Genomic DNA, 18,452 nt, shown 5'->3' with positions numbered 1-18,452 from the left:
GTGTCTACTCTTGAAGTCCAGGGGATTTCAGACAAACCTGACCAAGTTCAAGTGGGTGACCTTGGTGGAGTGACCACTCCCTTCCTTTCTCTCTTTCAGAGACTCCAGGGAGCCACATAAAGATGTGGTCACAGTAATCTCCCGAGGGAAATGCTGGCCTTGTGACTTGCTATGCTGTGCAGCCTTGGCCGGACTCATCCATCTCTCTGAACCCATCTCTTTATTTTGCAAAATACAGGGCAATGTCTGCCTTACAAGGTAGTTACAAGGTCCTCCATGGAATAGTCTTGCACACAACATATCCAACACATAAACATGAGCCCATGCCTGGACATCACTTGTGCAGAGGGACACAGGACAGGTGCACTCTAAATACTTCCTTTGCACATTTGTTGGTACCATAAATACTCAGAAAAGACCTTGGGACAGCAAGCCTTCCTTCACAGAGGGGCTCCAAACTCCTCCATTCCAGCCCCACCCTGCTGCCTTAATTTCTCTTCCTACAACTCACAGTGTCTTGGCTTAGAACTGTATCTGTCACCCGGGCACCTGCATAAACCTGGGATCTGAGGTTAGAAGGACTTTTGCTTAATTTCCTCTTTTTCATTCTGATCACTGGTACAAGCATGAAAGCAAAATGGACATAGTTGAGGTCAGCCCTGGCATACTCCCTCATGTACCACACACCCTTCTTCAAAAACACAAAAAAAAAGCAAAGACCAAGTCCCCCTTTCTGGAATGTGCAAATTACTGACTCCAGCATTAGGGGTCTGCAGCAGCTTTGCCAACACAAAAAGCCATTGGGAAAAAAAAATTGAGCTATGATTATTGGAAAGATAAGGAATCCAGAGCAGATTTGCAATTGGGCACTTGGTGGGTGATAACAAAACAATCAACCCAGGAAGTGAGCAAAGTGACCCAAACCCAGCACCTCATCCTCAGGACTCCAGTCTTTGCCCCTAGATAACATCCCTGAGCTCCTGAGGCTGTGTGACAGTCCAGTCCCTCCTCTGGGCTCCTCCAGCCCCTGTGCTACCCTGACTTCGAAGACGGCGATGATCAAAGGAATCTACGGTCATGATGTTAACACGGTGCAATGAGTGCTTCTGTAGCATTTGAGCCCAGACCCAAGGAATGAAAAGGTGTCACCCACAGGGAGTGTGGCTGGCAGAAAAAAGAAGTGTAAAGGTGCAAATCTATTTCTTATGTCCAAAGAATCCAAAAGAGATGTCACTGTGAGGCAGGCTAGAGTTAGGGAAGGTTCAGGACTAATAGAAAATATATGACTTGATTTTATATTTCAGATTAACCATGCCCTGGATGGATCGAACCACCCTCACCTGGCCTGGGGACCACCCATGCACCTCCCCACTCATTGATTATTGGATGGGAATCACTAGGTTCTTCCCTTCCCATAGGGTAGCATATGTTAACCTGGAAAAGAGAAGCACCTGCTCTCTGCTTCCAGCTGCCACCTGGACCCTCCATGCTCCCTAACTTTTAATAAACTCTTTACACCCACCTGTCCTGCCATGGATTCTTCCCAGTGGGACACAAAGAATTTGGAAATCTTCTGATCACAGACTGCACCAAGGCTGTTGATGCCTAAGTTGGTGTGGAATCTGTGCAATAATGATAAAAAACAATAGTTGGAAGCCAGGATGCAAACAGCAGATCTATGGTCACGGGTAGGATGTGGTTACTATTGTCACTGGTGGCCGATGTGACACAGAAGCAGAGTTGGGGCGGGGGGGTTGCAGATATCTATTCTGTCCCTGGGATTTTACACACGAGGACATCAGGCTCTATGAGACTGAATTGTCGGTCCAGGTTCCCATGGCCTGAGAAGTCAAGGGTAGAAAAGCCAAGAATCCAATCCTATCTCCATCCACCTGGCAAACAAGAACCGTTTATCTATGAATTGGGAGAGAGGAAGGAGCGACTGTGTGTGTGTGTGTGTGTGTGTGTGCATGTGTGTGCGTGGGTGTGTATATGAGTGTGTGTGTGTGCAGGAGGAGAGGTGCTGTGTCTGGGCTCCCAGCTTTCATCTGCTTCCTGGTAATTTGACTAAAGACACCTGGGAAAAATCACGCTCCAGGAATGAGGAGTCAAACTCCAACTCAATTACGGTTTTCTGGACCGCCACAAAATCTTCAGGCTTTCTGCCCTGGAGCACTCAAAGTTCTCCTCTCCTCACTATCTTCCTCCTCTCCCTCTCTTTCCCCTCGTCCTCATTAGCACCATCACAGCCAGACCAGCTCCGTACATTCCTGGAGCAGTTAGGAGTCAGGGTGATTTTGCCCCAGGGAGTGTTTGATGTCTGGAGGCTGTGTGTGTGTGTGTGTGTGTGTGTGTGTGTGTGTGTGTGTGTGTGTGTGTATGTGTGTTGCTGGGGATGGAACCCAGAGCCTCCACCATGCTAAGCATGCATTCTACCCAGAGCCCCAACCCAGCCCCTGGAGGCACCGCTGATTGTCCTGACTGAGGGGAGATGATAGCAACCTGTGGGGAGAGGCCAGAGGCGCTGCTCAGCATCCCACAGTGCCCAGCCTGCCTCCCATCACACTCCATTATCCAGCCCCAATGTCAGCACTGCTGAGGTTGACAAGCCCTAAACCACTCTAACAACTGGCCACCAGGAAAATCTAGCTGGGGCCTGAGATCTGGTGACCTCAGATGGGGGTCAACAAACAGTGATAATTGTTCCCAAGCAAAGCAGATCTGCAGAGAGGAAGGGTCCCATGTAATCTACAGCCTCCCCCCGCCCAGCTTAAAAGCCCTCTTGTTTAGACACTTGCTCACTTGGGGGAAGTAAATCTGATCAAAATGTCTGCATGAAAAAGTACAACGTCTCAGATACGTTACAAGAAGACTGACGGAGACCCTTTTTTCTTCTCCAAAACACAAAAACAAGAAACACCCCTAGCTGGTGGTCACTTCCACCTGGAGTGGCTGTCACCAGCTGTGAGTTCTCATGATCATTCACCCGGAGAGGACTCAGCCTTCCAGAAGCAGATTTGAGACAGAATGGCAACACCAACACTGTAATTATTAGGGAGCAGAGAAGACCCCCCTCCATCGGCCCATTCTGTGGATCCTATGATTCCTAATTAGCTCCAGCTATAGGAACCAAATTAAGGTCCTGCCTGGCCCCGGGGCAGCCCCTGACAGGTGAAAGCCACAGGAAGTGGCCAGGGCAGCTGGAGGAAGAAGACAAGACCCCAATCCCTTGCCAGAGTAGCTTATGGCTTTATTATTATTTTTTTTTAATCTTTGTATCCGACAAGTGGCAAGTCACAGCCTCCTGGATGGGCTCTTACATAGCTACAGCTGCCCCAAATCTGGCCCTAAGCTCTTTGCAGATGTCCCCAAGAGAAAAGAGCCACTGCTTAGATTGTTCTGTCTCCTTGGAGCTGTCTTTGAGCCTCCACTGTTATTATTTAAGGTCTGTGATACAATGTTTCTTCTTTGTGGCTCATTTTCCTCTCTTAATTGCTCTTGCAGTGTGGCAGGCAGACAGGCACAAGAGCTTCAATGACATGATGCTGAAGGTCGGTGAGTGACAACAAGGCGCCTCCTGAGCAGACTGCAGCAAGCAGGAGACCTGAACCTGCTTTGTCAAGGTCAGCCAGGAAAGTTCCCCAAGGTTACCGGGGTGGGGGGGGAACTTTCAGCCTGCCCAGAAAGTTCTGTAGTCTCCTTCTGTTGCTAGGCCCAGCCTTTCCACCTCTCTGGGCCTCAGTTTCCCTGATTTGAAAGTTGACATGGTTAATGAGACTGAGTTCCTTCCAGCTTCTTATTATGGCAAATCTCTGGCAATTTGCAAGTAAATTCTGGCTTTTTCAGCCAAAGGAAGATTATCAGGCAGCGCCCCCTAGTGGCTGAAGCTGATACTGCACCATCAAGCAGGCACCTCTGGATGAGATCCAAGAAAATAAATACAGGAAGAAAATTCATCAAAGTGCCTACAATCAACCAGAGCTTTGACCTCGCCAGGGTTTAAAGCAAAAAATACAGCCCTGCCTCAACATTCTCCCGTGCACCGTGATGATGAAGGGAGAAGGCCTTTAGAAGGTAGAGCTGGCAAAGCAATCAGTCATCCCCCTTCACCCAGGGTGTCCTGGTATCAGATTTCAAAGCCTGTCTCTGTCCGCCTCGTTTCTCCTCCAGCAAGTAGACGAGCAGAGCCCGGAGAAACAAAAGTGCTAAAGAAAGAAAATGATCAGATGACGAAGCCGTGCTGAGCTGGCTCCCGAGGACAGTGTTGGTGTGGGGTTGGGAAGTCCTATCTCCCCCTCCAGCTTAGCTCAACAGGTTCTCGCTCGGTGGGATGGGAAGGAGGGGCCATTTGGGGTTTCTGTTTTCAAGTCTGTAGGGAGATTAGAGGTGTAAGGCAGCCCCACAGTCCAGCCTCCTAAATAAGAGTGACCCTCAGAGGGTCCAATCAGGAAAGCATTTCCAGAGAGAACATGGGGTGTTTCCCACCCCAAAAATCTCACTGCCTGTTGGGGACCAGACAAGAAAAGTCAATACAAAAGACTGTTTAATGAAAGCACCTGCCTGGGATGAAACTGATGAGCTCAAACGTTCTGTCTGGCATTAGCTGTGTGACCCAGGGCAAGCTACATGCCCTCTCTGGGCATGTCCATCCTTCCTGTGTTTTCTGCCTCCCCTGAGCACTGTGTATAGTAACTGCTCAATAAATGACAGGTCCATATAAACGTGGCTCCACTAGAACAAATATTCTTTCACCCCCATCACAGAGTTCTTTGCTATCTGTGCCTCTCTTACGCTTTCTTGCTTGGTCTTTTAAAGGTATTGTCAACCTTTCCTCTAGAGTGCCAGATAATACATATTTCAGGCTTTTGGGGCACCAGGCACTATTCTCATGTTGTAGTGTGAAAACAGCCATAGATGAGAAGTAAAACAAATAGGCATGGTGGTGTTCCAGTAAAACTTTATTTACAAAAGCAAGTGGAGGGCCAAATGTGGTGTGTGGATTGTAGTTGGCCAAGCCCTATTTTAAAAAGAATATCCCCTCTCTACCTGCTCGTGATCTCCCACTCAGCCCCATCACCAATGTACAGAAGAAACTATGTATCTCCTAAGGCAAATCTATAAAGGTGTCCACATTCTCCTCCAGGACGTAATTTCTGTTATTAAATTACATTGGTTTGTGAAATCATGTGACGATGCTTTTGCTACTGAGCTAGTTTGCAGGAAACAAAGGAAGGGCTGTGTTTAGAAGGTACAGCCTGGGACCGCCCAAGTTCAAGTGCTGGTGCCCTGTAATGTTCTGGCATGTGACCTAGGGTAACACAGTTCACCTCTCTATGCCTTGATTCTCATCTGAAAACTCAGGAGCACAACAGATATTGGAAGGTGAAGTGAAATCACTCTCCAGATCAATCTAGAGTAGTACCCGATGCCTACACAGTATGCTTTTAATATTTTGTGATGCTTTTCTTGTCATTAAAAGGTGGCTCCTACTATCTAAGAATGTGCAATCCAGTGGGGAAGACTTACAGATCCAAACAACTACAAGATAACTGCCTAGCATGTGATGCAGGTTTGGAGCAGGTGCAATCAGAGCAGGCTTCCCGGCAGTGATGACTTTTAAGTTGTCACATTTTGTCACATTTTAGGTGTGATCTAAGCCTGGGAAGGTTTACCCTTTTGAACAGGTGCAGAGAGGGGACTTAATCAATGAGGAAACTGTTGAAATATGAAGAAGTCTGCACCTCCAGCCCACAGAAGTATCACAAAAGGAATAGACCAAGACCACCAACTGGGTGGCATGGGGGAATTCTTTTCCTTCAGACTTTCACTGATTACACAACTTCTTGTTTATGCCCAGGAAGACACAGATGAGCAAGAGAGAAATAATAGCCATCCTCATCCAAAACCAACTACCCAGAATTCTATGCGCCCATCTTTTAAATGCTACAGACATGCAAATGTTTATGCAAATGTGCATGCATTGCTGGGAACCACAGCTGGGGTGCCTCTCCTACAAAGACTGTAAGTCCAAAATAGCCAGCCCACGTGAACGAGGTTCAGGACTGTGAGGGACTGGACCCAGAGCCAGTCCCAGCAATGCCGCTGGCTCTCCTGTGGGGGAACCTCGGCCTAACAGGAGTCAGGCTAACCTGGGTTCAATCCACAGTACCACAAAAAATAAGTGAAAGAAAAAAGGAAGGGAAGAAAGAAGAGGGAGGGAGGAAGGAAGAGGGATGGAGGGGGAAGGAAGAGGGAGGGAGGGGGAAAGAAGAGGGAGGGAGGGAGGGAGGGGGAAAAAAGAGGGAGGGAGGGGGAAGGAAGGAAAGAAGGAAGGAAGGAAGGAGGGAAGGAAGGGAAGGAGGGAGGGAGGGAAAAAGAAAAAAGTAATAAGATAGACACTGTCTGAGAGGGAAGAGGAACTATCTGAGAAGGTGACATTTAAGCTGAGATCAAAATGACAAGGAATCAATCAGGGAAGACTCAGGCAGCATATTCCAGGCCAAAAAAAAAAGACCTGTGCAAAGGCCCTGGGACGGGGTCTTAGTAAGGAAGGAGGGGGTCAGGGTAGCTGGGCACTATGAGCTAGTGACAACATCAGGAGACAGGGACCTGTTCCAGAGCCTGGGGGATGGGATATGGGCTTCATTCCAAGAGGTAACATACTCGTGGGTGTAACCTCATCTGGGTTCAGCCTTGGCCAACCACACAGGGCAAGTTCAATGTCATTTCAGCACCCAGTTCTGCCAGCACCTCCCGGGTGCCAGGAATAAACAAAAGAATCAACTCTTGTGCCCATGAGAGATGACAGCCAGGTCCTCTTTGTTCTCACTGCAGATTCCCACGGTGAAGAAGATGGTAGACAGGAGGGAGGGACGAAAAGGAGCCCTGCAAGAACGTGAACATGGCTGGATGCAGCACAGCAGGTGCAGCCCTGGGGCTGCAGACAAAGACTGGGAGGAAAGGTGTTGTCACCCAGGTAGCAGCTGACAGCTTCTTAGGAAGAAGCCCTGAGTTCAGACTGAGCTTGGGGAGAAGGGAGGGGAGAGGGAAGCTGACCAGAAAAGACAACAGGGATCATCAGAGCCTGATATGTTCTGAGCATCCGACTTGCCAGACTCTGGGCTAAGCATTTGCAAAGATTCATTTTTCCCTGCAACCATTCATGAGGAAGATGTTCTCAACATCCCCATTTTGCAGATGAGAAAAGCAAGGTAGAGTGAAGCAGACAGGGAACACTGAGGCCAACCTCTAGGAGAGCAGGGGTAAGGGGTGGAGGATAGGAAAGGGAAGGACACTGACTAATGGGTTTAGTTTTGCTCCATCCACCTTTGAGTGGGCGTGACCTGAACCAGGATGAGAGCTCTTACCTTCTTGAAGCCCCTCCCACAGCTTCCCCTCCCAGGACACCCAAGATTCCAGCCACAGTGACAGGTTTCTCATCTGGCCCCACTCCCCGCCTTTCCCCTGCCCCTGCCCTGGACCAGCCTTTGGACACCTAGGTTGTGGTGGCATTCATGTTTCTGGAACACCCTTCTCTGCATGATTCCAGGTTAGAATTCCCCAAAAGTGAAGTTCTCTAGATTTGGGAGGCAACAAGGAAGTCACAGCCATATGCCCTGGAGGGCCACTTGGTTTCAGGGTAATAAAAGACCCAATGCTAAGGGTGTGACCCTGGTCTTCCCCTGTTCATGACCAACCCTCCTTCCTGACCCTGGGTCCTCAATGACTGACAATGACCTCAGGTGCACTTCCAGATGCTCTGTGTAGGGCTCACAGAAGCAAGAGCCACAGAGAGCCACCAGCTTTCCAAAGGTGTCCACACCAGCCCTTCAGAAGGGTCCCCCTCCAACTGTTGGACGTGCTGGCCACCAGGTGTCCCTGAGAACACAGACTGGCTCAGCTGTATCAGCACAGGTTGGACACCTGTCTCTGCATCATAAACTTCCCTTTTGAACTTGTATTTCTCCAGCTCCTCCTACAGCTGTGTAAGGTCCAACTACCTTCTGTGATCCCTTGTTTCCTAATTAACCCACAGTGGTTCTGCCTGGTTGACACCTCACATGTGGTCATGGCAGAAGTGATTGGGAACCTGGTGGCTTCTGCTTTCTCCCTCTTGGAAGGCTCACTCATATCAAGATCAAAAGCTACATGGAAAGGCAACATGTGGGTTCCCCAATAGATAGCACTGGTTGAATGCCTCCCCAACAACCAGTGTCCACTGCCATGCATACCCATGCACCATCTCGGATGTTCCAAGCCCAAGCCACCCACACAAATAACAGAAGAACCACCCAGCAGAGCACAGCCAACTCAGAGAATTACACATGACACCAAAGCAGTTGTTTTAAGCCAACCAAGTTTTGGAGTGGTTTGTTACACAGCCGTAAGTCCCCAGAAAATTCACCATAGTTCAGTCATGTGTACCTTCTCTCTGCTTCTTAAAAGTTCTTTTGAGGTTTGCATGACCTGTTTTCTCTACTCAAAATACTGTTCCTCCTAATCTTTCTGTCTGGCACTTTCTTGTCATTCCGAGGGTCAGTTTAAATGTCACCTCCCCAGAGAAGCTCCCTGTCAGTGTCAGGTGTCATCTTCACTAAGCTACAGTCCCTAGTTATTCAGTCAAAGGTTAGCTAGGCATTGCTATGGATGTGTTTTATACATCCATAATCAGCTGGTTTTTATAAGGGTGGTCATCCTCAGTGGCCTGGGTGGGAAGAGTCAACCCATTGAGATGACTTTTTTTTGGTGGGACTGGGATTTGAATTCAAGGCTTCACACTTGCAGAGCAGGCACTGTACCATGGGACCCATACCTCCAGTCCATTTTGCTCTGGTTATTTTGAAGATAGGGTCTCACTATTTTCCTGGGCTGGTCTCCAACCTCAATCCTCCTGATCTCAGCCTCCGAAGCAGCTAGGATTACAGGTGTGTGGCACCAGCACCCAGTCATTGAGATGACTTGAGAACAGAAATGCTACCCATGATGCCGACTCCAACTCCTTGCCCTAGACTCCCAGACTTTCCTGAAAGCTTACGTAGAGATTTCAGACTTGCCAGGCTAGCCCCCTTCCAAATCATGCAAACCACTTTCCTGCAGTGAACCCCTTCCTGTAATTACCACGCTGGTTCTACTACTCTGGTTGAACCCTGACTGACCCACTCCAGTCAGCCCATCAACACCAGCCAATCACCATCATTTGAGTCCATTTTCATTCTCTGTAAGGCGCATCACCATTTGTAATTTCTCATGGATAGTTTCTCTGGGCATGCTTGAGAGCAGTGCTGTCTGATAGATCTCTAGGATGCTGAAAATGTCTGGAACTGTGCTAAGCCAGTAGGGTAGACACTGGTCACACACAGCAATGGACCACCGGAAATGTGGCTCTGTGAGTGAAGAAGGGAGTTTTTTCCTTATTGGCTTTTAATGGGTTGAAGTTGAATGTATCATGTGCTAACCAACAACTCAGGTCTGGGAAGCAGGCCCTTTAAGCAGGTAGTGGGGTTGATTTCCCCCATCACTGTTTCCATGGTCCCCAGTGCCAACTGAGCCAGAAAACATTCCAGGGGTATTTGTACAGTGGATGAATGAACCACGGGTGTGTGATGAGTGGGTGTTTGTCACTTTCTTTTTTCCTTTTCCCTTTTTTCTTTTTTTCAGTATTCAGGGTCTCCCACTTGAACCACACCCAGTCCTTTTGCTTATAGTTCGCTTTTTGGATAGTACCTCCCACTTTTGCCTGGAGCCAGCCTGGGGCCTCGATCCTCCTTCCTTCATCTCCTGCATAGGTGAGATTACAGGTGTGCACCACCATACCTGACTTGTTTTTGAGCCAGGGTTCTGGCAAATTTTTTGCCCAGGTGACCTCAAACTGTGGTCCTCTTGTCTCCACCTCTCAAGTAGCTGGCATTACAGGTGTGAGCCACTGTGCCTGGCCCAGGTTTCTGTCACTTTCAAGCAAGAGTCATGGGTAGTACATATGTGTAAGGGTTTCCTGAGACCCCAAAAGGGCTGGTGCTGGTAGGATGATGGGGGAGGAAGGAAGGACATCACACCAGCACATACAGACATGGGCTCTGGGAGGAGTGGCTCCTCCTCCCCTGCCCAGCCTCCCCCAAGTTAGAAGCAAGCAGAACAATGGGGCAATCAAGACCGTTCCTTCTTTTTGTTCTCATCAAAGGAGGACCACACGGTGGAGATGAAGGCAGGGTTCTGGGGGGCTTCATTCAAAGCCCAAACTGGGAGGACGCTCAGGAGCATTTGAGGCTGTCCTATTTCGGGGCCACTTTGTATCCTGTTTTCCCCACTGCCATCTCTCTCCCCACCCCTCGTGCTCAGGAGGAGAAGCCAGAGGGGACTGGGCTCAGCCAAGCAAGGAGGCTGCTAGGGTGCAGGACCCCGATCTGCAGACAGCACCTGGCCTCGGGCCTGTGGCTCTTTGGACCTCCTGGAGGACTTCTGGTCCCTTGCCCTGCTCTGAGCCCCCCTGCCCCAATGCCACAGAACCTGGCAAGGGATCCTGCAGCTCAAAGCCCCAAGTGTCAGGCCTTGATGTGGCCTACCATGGGGGGCCACCCTACCCACCTGTGTGACTCAGGCTCCCACCGCTCACCCCAGGCACACACAACTGGTCTCTGTGCCTGGGCACCATGTCCCCCCTCCTACCATGTGGCTCCCATCACTAGGAGGCCCTTCCTTTCCTGGGGTCACCTGAGCCCCGGAGCCCAGCACAATGCCAGATGTGCAGTGGACACCTGGAAAGATGGGGAAGAAGCGAGGTCATCCATCCTCTCCACCTTGGGTTTTTCCTTGGGAAATTGAAGATGCAAATGACCACTGATTATAAGGCCAAGGACAATCAAAATGCCATAGAGAAAAAAGGAAGAAAGTCACTTAGCAGCACTCTGAGGGCTGGCCACACCCTGCCCCAGCTCTCCTGGGAGAAGACAACTGAGCAAGGCTGCTGTCCTCAGACCTGGGAGCTCCAAGTTCTGGAGTCCAGCGGGTAAGGGGGTGCAAATGGCAGGCAGGCTCCTCCAGCAGCCAAATTAACTTCATTCCAGCCCAGAGCACAACAGTGGCCAAGGAGGAAAAGGACACCGTGGATCAAGGGAAACTGCTTGGGGGTTTGCTGTTATTTTTTTTTGGCCAGGGCAAGGCAGGCCACCTTTGGAGGACCATTGAGCCAGATGGAGAGGGGAAGCGGACAGGAAGGCAGCAGTGGTGTTGAGGACTGTGGCTCAGTAGGAAGGGAGACAGAAGCAGAGTTAGACAGCAGAACTAGAAAGGCTGAAGCCCTGCCCTGCTCTGGTCTGAGTGCTTGTGTTGAAAGCTACCCCCTAAAGTAGTGTGCTAGAAGGCAGGAGCAGTGTCTTTGGGAGGTGCTTAGGTCATGAATGCATTAACACCCCTGTAAAAGAGGCCCCAGAGAGCTGCCTTTCCCTGTGTCAGGTGACACACACAAGGGGCCATCAATGGGGAGTGGGACCTCTCCACACATAGACTCTACCAGGACTTCCCAGCCACCAGAGCTGTGAGCGCCATATTTCTCTTGTTTTTTAGTTACCAAGCTAAGGTATTTTTGTCATAGCAGCAGGAATTGGACTAACACAGGAAAAAAACAGAGAGGCAGATGGGAAGGAAGTGGAGAAAAGTAAACTGAGATCAGAGAAAAGCTAGAGGACCCTGGTAATGATGGGACGGTGGCAGTGATGAGGCCGTGGTGATGGTCGGGATGCCAATGGTGGTTTTGAAGATGGTAGTGGTGGGGGTGGTGATGATGATGGTGATGGTGGTGATGGAGAAATGGCCGCGGTGGTGGTGGTGACAGTGACCATGACAATAATGGTAACATCGAGTCATCCTGTACCTATTTGGGGCAGACCTCATCTCACATAACCCTCTCAACAACCAATGGGGTAGAACTGAATTTCACTCCCTTCCTACGGAACTAAACTCAGAAACGTGAAATGCCTTTGTCCAAATCCACAGCTACTAGGTGACAGGTCCAAAATTGAGTCCAAGTTTGTCAGACTCCAGACTCTTGGCACATGACTGAGAAGTGAGGGAGAAAGCAGTGAGGTGGCTGGAGCTGGCCCTCCCCACCGCGTGCGATGTGACAGCCTGCCCCTGCCCCCACAGCACTACGTCACCAACCTTGGTCCTCTACCCACCGCACTTCCTGTCACACACTACATAATGTTCCTGCTTATTAAATTATCATCCTTTGTCCCCTGCCCCATAACGGAAACTCCATGGGGACGCATGGAGCACATATTCCCAGAGGTCGGAACAGCACCTGGCATGGAGCAGTACCTGGTACAAAATCAACAGATTTTGATGAACGACTTAGTGAATGTTTTGATTTCAGGCCACATCAGATATGCTAGGGAAAGATTCAGAAACCCCAGCTTTTGCCGAGGCGTGGCTCAAGTGGTAGAGCACCTGCCTAGCAAGCACAAGGCCCTGAGTTCAAACCTCAATACTGCCAAAAGAAAAGAAAGTTCTGGCTTTGCTATTATCAAATGAACAACTGATTATTTGGTTTTGGGCTAAAGTTGCCCCAACAAGTCATGAGAAGACAATGAAGAGTTCAGACTTCTCCCTTTAGGGAGAAGTCCTTCGCACTGGGGAATAAAGACATCCCCAAAATCCAAGAAGAAAACTAAGATTAGCATTAACACCTCTAAAATGAGCCAGTCCCCATCCAGACAGAGACAGACAGACAGAGACAGAGAGAGAAAAACAGAGACATATTCTTGACCTGCACAAAGCTGCCTTGCATCCACCTAAGTCCCTCGGCAAGTGCCTTCAGTCATTCAACAAACATGCACTGAGTCCCCATTCACACCAGAATTTAGAACTCTGAGCTGGCGGCTCGACAAAGCTTCCACTCTGGGTTGACAAGTTAGATTGATTGCGAGATGAGCATGGGCCCTGGCGGGAAAGACACTATTTAGTCCCTAGTTTGGGAAAAGACACAAAATAATGGGACTGTCCAGTTCCCAAGAAGGTTAGAAGCTTCAAGGAACTAATTATAATTTTTGAGGGAAGAGTGAAAAGATGATGGGTGCTTGCTGCAGCCCCCTGGTGGAGATCAGTCAAAAGCACATGGCGCCACTTTCCTGAAGTTCCTTCCATAAATACAACTGGACCACTAGAAGGAAAAGGTGACATCCCGCACCTGCCCACGGGGAGGCCACAGTCAGATGAGTGAGCTAGACAACGAAACGCAATCACCATATGGCCTGGTGGCTGGTGACAGGCATCCATCCATCCATCCATCCATCCATTCATTCAGGGAGGTGCAGTGACCTGGAGGCAGAAGTGGGTCTACCATGTTGAGGGCAACCAGAGGCCAATGTGGCTGGGATAAAAACAATCAAGGGCAAGACTAGCAGGGGAGGAGATTGGAGAGATGGCGAGGGACTCGGCCCTATATACTTTGTGGATCACTGGACATTTGTGACATTCTGGGGACCAAGGGCAAGAGGTGGGGTCCATTTGCAGGGTTAACGTACAGCCTCATGAAGACCAGGCTGAGGAAAAGCCTTTGGGCTGGGCCTAGGATGAGAAAGATGAAGACAAGAGTCACAAGGATGGGAAAGACAAGGCAGAAGGGAACTCCAGGCAGAGGGGTGAGGCCCAAGACGGGAAAGCCATGCCTTATCTAGCTCATTTGTGGGTTTATCAGATGTTTGGGGTTTGAGGGGGGAAATGTGAACATTGGGGCCTCAGTAGGAGCAAATTCCAGGGTGCTTTGCAGTCCACAGGAGTAAACATTTACTTCCACCGGGGTGAGTTTGCACGAACCAGGTGTTCATTCAAAGCTGTTTAGTTATCAGCCCCCTGCTATGTGCTAGATAGCATCCTGGGGATTAAATAGTGAGCAGTCACAGGTACAATTCATGCCTGTTTTGTTTTGTTTGTTTTGTTTGCAGTACTGGGGTTTGAACTCAGGGTCTACACCTTGAGCCACTCCACCAGCCCTTTCTGTGATGGATATTTTTAAGATAGGGTCTCATGAAAAATTTGCCTGGCCTGGCTTTGAACTGCAATTCTCCTGATCTCTGCCTCCTGAGCAGCTAGGATGACAGGTGTGAGCCACCAGCACCCAGCCAACCCATACCTGTTTGTGGAATATAGTCTAGTGGAAGAGAGTAGCATCCATTTAAAATAAAAAAAAAAATCACTCCCCAGGCCAGGTGTGATGGCTTATGCTTATAATCCCAGCTATGGGAGAGATACAGATTGGGAGGATTAAGATTCCAGGCCAGTCTGAACAAAAAGTTAGTGAGATCCCCATCCCAACAAACAACGACAGGTGGTTGACACCTGTCATTCCAGCTATGTAGGAGCCATAGGCAGGAGGATTGTAATTTGAGACCAGCCCAGGCAAAAATATGAGACTCTGCCTGAAAAAATAACTAAAGCAAATTGGGATCTGAGTTCAAAAGTCAAGTACTGCCAAAAAAAAAATAAATAAATCACTACCCAAAAAAAGGTAAAAGTTAAAATGTGGGGACACTGCTACCAACGGGAACAACAAAGGTCACGTGATGGCATGGAAACCCAGCCAAGTGGACAATTCTTTCCCATGACGTCTGAGGTGAGCTCACCTCAGCCTGAGCATAAAAGGCTGTTGATTTCAGGTGCCCTAGTCGTGGCTTGGAGACTGTCGAATGAAGCAGGACACAGCACACGGGATCTTCCCTGCATAGGAAGGGCCAGAAGTAGCCCAGGTGAAGGCAGAAGCTCAATTAGATCAGTAAGGTTTTTCAAACCATAGGTCACAACCCTAACTGATGTGTGACGGGAGAGTGCCAGGTCCTGGCCAGGACTGGTAAGGGATATCGAATGAAATAGGGAAGAATTTAAAATATCTCCTCCATCCTGCATGGTAAGGATGGGTACTGTGCCATCACTGTCACCATTGTGACACGCCTCCATTGTGTCTAGAAATCTGTCTGTGCACGTGTGTTTGTGTGTGTGTTAGGGGGAGGGGCCGTTGCAATATAAATCAGATTTGTCACTGTGCAGCTTGATCAAAAAGGTATACAAAGCAGCAGGTGAATAGCCAAGTTATGGAAACAGCCAAGATGCCCCAGCACTGACGAATGGATTAAGAAAATGTGGTATCTATACACAATGGAATTTTATGCAGCCATGAAGAAGAACGAAATGTTATCATTCGCTGGTAAATGGATGGAATTGGAGAACATCATTCTGAGTGAGGTTAGCCTGGCCCAAAAGACCAAAAATCGTATGTTCTCCCTCATATGTGGACATTAGATCAAGGACAAACACAACAAGGGGATTGGACTATGAGCACATGATAAAAGCGAGAGCACACAAGGGAGGGGTGAGGATAGGTAAGACACCTAAAAAACTAGCTAGCATTTGTTGCCCTTAACGCAGAGAAACTAAAGCAGATACCTTAAAGCAACTGAGGCCAATAGGAAAAGGGGACCAGGAACTAGAGAAAAGGTTAGATCAAAAAGAATTAACCTAGAAGGTAACACCCACACACAGGAAATCAATGTGAGTCAATGCCCTGTATAGCTATCCTTATCTCAACCAGCAAAACCCCTTGTTCCTTCCTATTATTGCTTATACTCTCTCTACAACAAAATTAGAGATAAGGGGAAAATAGTTTCTGCTGGGTATTGAGGGGGGGGAGTGGGAGGGGGTGGAGTGGGTGGTAAGGGAGGGGGTGGGGGCAGGGGGGAGAAATGAACCAAGCCTTGTATGCACATATGAATAATAAAAGAAAAATGAAAAAAAAAAAAGAAAGAAAAGAAGAAATTAACAAATTATCCACTGAGAGAGATAGCTTAAGCCAGTGTTGCATGCAGCCATTAAAAAAAAAAGAGTTCTTGATATTTGGAAAATGTGTCATTAATATTAGCTAATGCTAATCAATTAGTTAATTAATATTAACCAATACTGTCCATAATAAACACTTCTATTAAAATAAAATAAAAAAAAAAGCAGCAGGTGAGAAGATGTCTCAAGTCTCATCCAGCTCACGGTGTCACTAGGTTACTTATTACACCTCGGAGGGCTGAAGAACACCAGTCTTGGCAGAACTGGAGTCCAGAGGAGAAGCATATATCGGTATGAACCTTCTAAAACGCAGAAAGGCCATGTCCACCCAAACACTTAAACTCACTTTTAGGAACAGGCACTGGACACCCAAAGATAGCACAGTTTAAGACAAGAAAAATATGGATACAACGTAACGTCCTCAAAACAAGAGGTTGAATAAGTGGTGCATTAAACATGAGGACATACGTTTCCAGGCAGCTAAAGAAAGATGTCACGTTGTAACTTGGTGCGATTTTTTTTTTTAAAGGAGAGAGAACTGCCAGATGTATCTCCCTGCAGGTGGAGAGAGGACGTGATGTTGGATCAGGTTCTGCCCGTGCTGGTGGCGAGGCCCCTCGAAGCCTGACGTCAGCGGTGGTTCAACAGCATGGCACCACCAGAAAGGAGCAGTAGGACCTCTGTGGCTACTGAACCTCGGTGATTCTGCCTCCCCAACAACACTTGACAGGACCTGGAGACATGGCTGTTTGTCACTGGAAGTGGGGGACATTACTGGTTTATCTCCTGGGAAGGGGTCATGGGTGCGGCTGAGCCAGCATCCTTTAGTGCACAGGGCAGCCTTAGTGGGTGGTCCTCTTGATGCTGAGTGTAGCCTGGACCAGAAAGAATCCTCCAGCAAGAAAGACAGAGGGGCTCACATGTGGGGATCTGAGCCAAGGGCCCTTCTCACAATATTCTGTGTTTGGTTCACTGCTGGATCCTCCACCCTGCTGACTCGTTAATAGTCACTTAGTAAACCCGAATTCAATGTTGCACGGGAATCAATCAAACTGAATCAGCCGCCACCAGACACTGCCGGGCTGGTGGTCCACAGCGCCACCTTGTGGCGGGAACTGCAATGACAGTGCTGGTGGCCAAAAACATTTTTCTGGCTGGTATTTGCAGAGCTGACACCTACGAACTAAAAAGCCCCAAATTTCGGGGGAGTTAAAAATGTGACAAGCCAGGGAAGCAAGAAGGCTGAAGAGAATGAGAGTTGATGTTATGCTAATAAAAGCAGACAGGTGTTTGAGAAACAAATTGGAAAGGTCCAGCAGATAGAAGACAGTGTTTGGACCTTAAACTTATCAAGCAAGTCACAGATGTTATCTAGTTTAAAATAAAGTTTAAACTTTTTAGATAGACAGACAGATATAGATAAACCTAATTCTATTGCTTCTTTCTTTAAAAATGTATGCACATACCTATTTGTCAGGAAGAACGGAACCAAAATTATACCAAATGACAACAGCAAGTCCAGGAAATGGAGCCTGTGGCAGTCATATTCTGATTTATGCTACAATGAGCACATAGTATTTTTGTGAGAAAATAAGAGGCAAGGCAGTGACCCAAAATACAAAGGCACTTCATGATATCCAAGGGAAAAAGATCCCTGTTTTCCAGGCACCCCAAGTATTTCCATATCTGGATCCCATTAATCTAAAACTAATCATTGTGCCCCCAGCAGGCTGCCCTGTCTTCTGGCCTCCATCCCTCACCCCTCTCTCCCCTCCCCTTGTTTGCTATCCACAATGGACTCTGTCTCATCCTGGTCTGCACAGGAATCTTGAGGAATGGTGGCCTGTGAGCTGGGGACAGGGCCTCACACCCCTGCACCTGCTCACCTGACATGTGCACGTTCCTGAGACAGGAGAGAGAGGCATTGAGCCGGGCACACTCCTCCTGGTTGGCTCCATATTTCTCCACCGTCTCACACACCTGCTCATCTGTCATCTCCAGGAGGTCCTCCAGGCTCAGCTGGCCAGGGGAGATTTCCTAGGGGAGGGAACAGAAAAGGATGTCAGCTGCCCTATGGGCAGGAATGTGACAGAGCAGGGCCTCTGTCCTGTCCTGTGGTAGTGCCTAGGGGAGGGCACACCACTGGGCAAATGCTTTGCATAATGGTTGAGTCTGTGAATATGGGGCTGGACAGACCTGGGTTTGGGAATCTCAGGTTTGCCACTCTTTTGCTGGATAGCTTCAGACAAGTTGCTTAACCTCTCTGGGCCTCACTCTTCTCACCTATAAAACAGGGATCCTAAGTGTGTGGACTTGGTAATGCTGCACACAAGCTCAGTACATCACGTAGTCACTTCATCTGTCTCCCCGTCTGGCTTCTGAACTCCTTATGAGACAGGGTTCCACTTCATTCTGTGCACTGCCCTCAGTGCCTCCTGCTTAACTTTGACTGCAGAGCCTCAACCCAAATCCCAGAGTGGACTCAGGACAAGCCAACTACACAACTCAGGTCCCCTCCCAGCTGTCCTCTGGGCTTCCTCTTGGCAGCACCCACAAGGTCTAGGGTTCATATTGGGTCTTGAGGAACCCTAGGGATGAAAGTCCATGGGTGGCTCACGGTTGGAAAGGAA

At 48.7% G+C, this 18,452-nt stretch overlaps 1 protein-coding gene across 1 annotated transcript in view; it reads right to left on the bottom strand.

The window, feature by feature from the left end:
• The window catches only part of Ksr2 (kinase suppressor of ras 2), a 279,590-nt gene that overhangs the window by 160,605 nt on the left and 100,533 nt on the right, over positions 1-18,452 (bottom strand). The window contains exon 3 of the mRNA XM_074060825.1: positions 17,709-17,859. Within this exon, the coding sequence (XP_073916926.1) occupies positions 17,709-17,859 (151 nt within the window). The remainder of the gene's footprint in view (positions 1-17,708; positions 17,860-18,452) is intronic.

This window comes from Castor canadensis, chromosome 18 (assembly GCF_047511655.1).
Source record: "Castor canadensis chromosome 18, mCasCan1.hap1v2, whole genome shotgun sequence".
In the NCBI taxonomy this organism is placed as follows: Eukaryota; Metazoa; Chordata; class Mammalia; order Rodentia; family Castoridae; genus Castor; species Castor canadensis.
Note: the sequence above shows the minus strand (reverse complement) of the source record. Positions and strands in the feature narration are given on the sequence as shown.